Source organism: Oryza brachyantha, chromosome 4 (assembly GCF_000231095.2).
Source record: "Oryza brachyantha chromosome 4, ObraRS2, whole genome shotgun sequence".
Lineage (NCBI taxonomy): Eukaryota > Viridiplantae > Streptophyta > Magnoliopsida > Poales > Poaceae > Oryza > Oryza brachyantha.
In genome coordinates, this window is record NC_023166.2 from 16,723,675 (window position 1) to 16,727,859 (window position 4,185).

A 4,185-nucleotide genomic window follows, 5' to 3' on the forward strand; every position below is an offset into this window, starting at 1 on the left:
ATGATACTAAAGAAAACAAATGTGCATCATTATCAATAAATATTTATTACCGGCTTTCTTATATTTTATTTTGTTGTTGGTACTCATGATTTGGACCATATGAACTCTTCTATTAAGTTGGTATAGGTTTGAGGATTAAATCCCATTACTTAGTTGCATTTTTTATATGAACATAAAGATAAAGCTATTTTATTTTTCTTCGATTAACATGTGAAAAATTTTAAATAATGTGAAAAATGTATTTCTACACGGACTTGCCTTTTAATTTTCTCACTTTTTTGTTCTAAAATACAATTTCATCACTTTTATTTTTCTCTTGATTAATGTTGAGATAAGAGTCCATTTAGAAATATATCTCTAAATTGTGATTAATTTTAGTTTTCAATCCAAATTTTAGATTTTCCGTACATTGTATTTCTACATGGAGACTTATCTTGATATTAATTTTTATATTTTATAATTTGTATTTCTACCTGGACTTGTTTTTTAATTGTCTTGCTTTTTATTCATAGTATCATATGTTTTAAATCATCAATTATTTGGAAACTTTTAATTCGATTGCGGTTTGAACTGTTGTCAGACATGCAGTCTGCCCACCTCTCATCTCTTGCAGTCTCGTTTTTCTATAGAACTAAAATAGATTTGTTTCTCTGTTGTCCGATTGACTCTTCCCAAATTTACTAATCTACTATCCAATTAACTTTTCTATTTTATCCGATTGGTTTTTTATTGCTATCCGATTGGTTTTTTTCCTTTCCTTTGATTATCTTTTCTTTTTCTCCCTATTTTTCTTCGATTAATCTCAGAATTTCTAGCTCGCGAGGAGCAATGTGGAGCCTCATTTTTCTATTACTTTATATATATAATAGATTTACTTAACACAAAATAGTTGTTAGAATTATAGTGTTTGATCAAACCTTGTTCTAAATGAAAAATCATTTTTTACGCGAGGGAGAAATAATTAAGGGATTCTTCAAACTGAAGGAATTTTAGGGATTAAAATCCTTAGGAAAATTTTCCTATGAATTAAAAAGATTGATGTTCAAATTCCTATGGATCAACTTCCCGTGTTCCCATTCCATAGAGAAATTAAGATTGAGCTCATAATTTATGTTTTCGTTTTTTTGGAGAAGTCCAAAACACTTATCTTTTTGTCTCTCTAGTTTCCCCGCCTAAAAGAAACAACTTGGCAACTTGCTTTGAAGTTTATACGCACATTTCCTTCTTTATCATCCAGAGACATCATCTATTGTACTTCTGTGTTTAGAAATTCTATAGGAATATGGCATTTTCTTTACTTTAGTATTCCTACCTTTATTTAGAATCAAGAGCCTTAATACATCTTTCTACAAACTAATTTATAAGCTACTTATAGATCCTCTACAATATTGCTCCATAATATATAGCTCTAGCGAGCGGTACTATGGCAAACGATCTATTCCCTTGCTTTCCAGTATCGAAGTTTAGTTGACTATGAAACCGCTTGAAGTTAGCGCAACTATAGAGTTAGTCCTCTCTTTAAGAAAAATAATATTATTAGTCTACCTCATATATACATCTATAAAGTTATAAAAACTAGAGTAGTTTATAAATTTTCAAACTTCAATATAATATTAAAACTTCGATACACTAATAATTAGCTAAAGTTTTTATTATTATTTTTTTTCGCTGGGTCGGCGAAAGCGCCGGCCAAAGATTTATAAAGTTTTTATTATGAGATAAACAATACGAAGGGTTATGTCTTTTAACGATAAAGGTGGTACCAGAAAAAGAACAACATGCACGGCATCCTCAGCCTTCCGTTTGTCCGTTTTCTAGTTCGCAAACTAGGCATGTCTAGTTTCCAACTGTGACGAGCCACAGTTTAACCGTCGGCAGTTGCCGCTGCTGGAGTCTGCCTGAAGTCACCTCATCTCCTCCCGTCCCGTGCTGTGCAACTTGCAGCAAGCAAATCAGCACACATTCGCATCGCCCGAACAGAGCAACCCACCCCCGCGACCGAAACACACGAGGGCGCACGCACTCCGTTCCCATATCTGCACTTATTTTTCTACGGCAAAAATCTCCTCCTCCGTCCCCTACCACGATCTCCCTCTTCCCCAACTCGCTGTTCCCCTCGCCTTCCCCGCCTTGCTGCTCCCCACGTTCTCTCCCCCGTGGTCCCGCCGGCTGCTGCAAGCTTTGCCTCAAATCGCCCCCGAGGCCATCATCGCACGATCCCCCCCACGCTCTGAGCTTGAAGAGTCTCTCTTCCATGGCCGCGATGTATCGTCCCGACCCGGCGAACCCCGCCGCCCGCCGCCCGCGCCTCGCCGTGATCCTCCTCGTTGCCTTCTTCGCCCTCCAGCTGCTCGTCTTCCTCGCCTTCCGCGGGGCGCCGTCCCCAGGCGCCCCCGGTAGCGCCGTCGCTCACGTGCCGGAGTCGCCGGGCCGTGGGGGCGACGACTCCGGCTGCGCGGGCGGGTTAGTGTACGTCTACGACCTCCCGCCCGTCTTCAACGAGGATCTGCTCTCCATGTGCGACAAGCTCGCGCCGCAGTACTCGTTGTGTCCGTACCTCGCCAACGACGGGCTCGGGTTCCCCGCGAAGGGGGCCAACCTGTCGGAGTTCCTGCTGCCGGCCGAGCTGGTTGGGTCGTGGTACTCCTCCGACCAGTTCGCGCTCGAGCACATCGTCCACCGCCGCCTGCTCTCGCACCGGTGCCGCACCGCCGATCCGGGGCGCGCTACGGCGTTCTTCGTGCCGTTCTACGCGGGACTGGCCGTCGGGCGCCACCTGTGGGCGGCCAACGCCACCGACGCCGACCGCGACAGGGACTGCGTGGCGCTGCTGTCCTGGCTCCACGCGCAGCCGTACTACAAGCGGTCCCATGGCTGGGATCACTTCATCGCGCTCGGCCGCATCACCTGGGACTTCCGCCGCTCGCCGGATGGGGGGTGGGGCGGAAGCTTTCTCCTCATGCCCGGGTTGGCCAACACCACCCGCCTCGTCATCGAGCGTGACCCCTGGGACGCCATGGACGTCGGCATCCCCTACCCAACCAGCTTCCACCCGCGCACCGCCGCCGGCGTGCGCGCGTGGCAGCAGTACGCCCTGTCCCGCCCGCGCCCCACGCTCTTCGCCTTCGCCGGGGCCCCGCGCTCAGCCATCAAGGGGGATTTCCGCGCGCTGCTTCTCGAGGAGTGCCAGGCGGCCGGGGAAGGGTGCGGCGCGCTGGACTGCGGGGAGGGCAAGTGCATCAAGCAAAACGAGCTCGTCATGCAGCTGTTCCTCGGCGCGCGCTTCTGCCTGCAGCCGCGCGGGGACAGCTTCACGCGGCGGTCGCTGTTCGACTGCATGGTTGCCGGCGCCGTGCCAGTGCTTTTCTGGCGGCGGAGCGCGTACCGGCAGTACGGGTGGTACGTGCCGGTGGGCAACGATCACGAGGGCGAGTGGTCGGTGTTCATCGACCGCGACGAGCTGCGCGCCCGCAATGTCAGCATTCGTGGCGTTCTGGGCGCCATTCCAGAAGCGAAGGTGCAGCAGATGAGGAAGCGCGTGGTGGAGATGATACCGAATCTGGTCTACTCCGCTGCAGGCAAGGAGGGGCTCGGCGACGGCATGAAGGACGCCGTGGACGTCATGATCGACGGCATGCTGCGGCGAGTGGCCGAGCAGCGCCGGAGTTGGAGACTGTAAAATCTAGTTACCGGAATGGATCAAATTGATCATTCTTTTTTACACATATTTTTGTTCCTTTTTAAAAGAGAAAATAAAAGGAGAAAGAATCACTACCACTTGTAGTATTATTACTTTGTATCAGAGAGTAGGTGTGAATTACGATACGGTGATTAACATAATCGAGTGTATGAATTTGTGCATTTCGAATACTTGTAACATGGTGCACATTGGAGTTTGTAAAACAGCTTGACGGGCTGCACGCCTGCACGCATCAGTAGATTCTTTGCACGGATTTGCACGGTGTCACATCAGACGTTTGATCGGACATTGTAAGTGATTTTTGGACACGAATGAAAAAGACGAATTTCACGGCTGACCTGAAAACCGCGAGACGAATCTTTTAAGCCTAATTAATCTATCATTAGCGTGTGGGTTACTATAACACCTATGGCTAATCACGTACTGATTAGGCTTAAAAGATTCGTCTCACGATTTCTCACATAACTGTACAATTAGTTTTTCGT

At 47.3% G+C, this 4,185-nt stretch overlaps 1 protein-coding gene across 1 annotated transcript; it reads left to right on the forward strand.

The window, feature by feature from the left end:
* The first annotated feature begins 1,820 nt into the window (after positions 1-1,820).
* On the forward strand, positions 1,821-3,865 carry LOC102707113 (xyloglucan galactosyltransferase XLT2). Its single transcript, XM_006652608.3, has one exon. It carries the CDS (start codon positions 2,255-2,257, stop codon positions 3,677-3,679), a length of 1,425 nt encoding a protein of 474 aa, XP_006652671.2. The 5' UTR covers positions 1,821-2,254; the 3' UTR covers positions 3,680-3,865.
* The last annotated feature ends 320 nt before the right edge of the window (positions 3,866-4,185 follow it).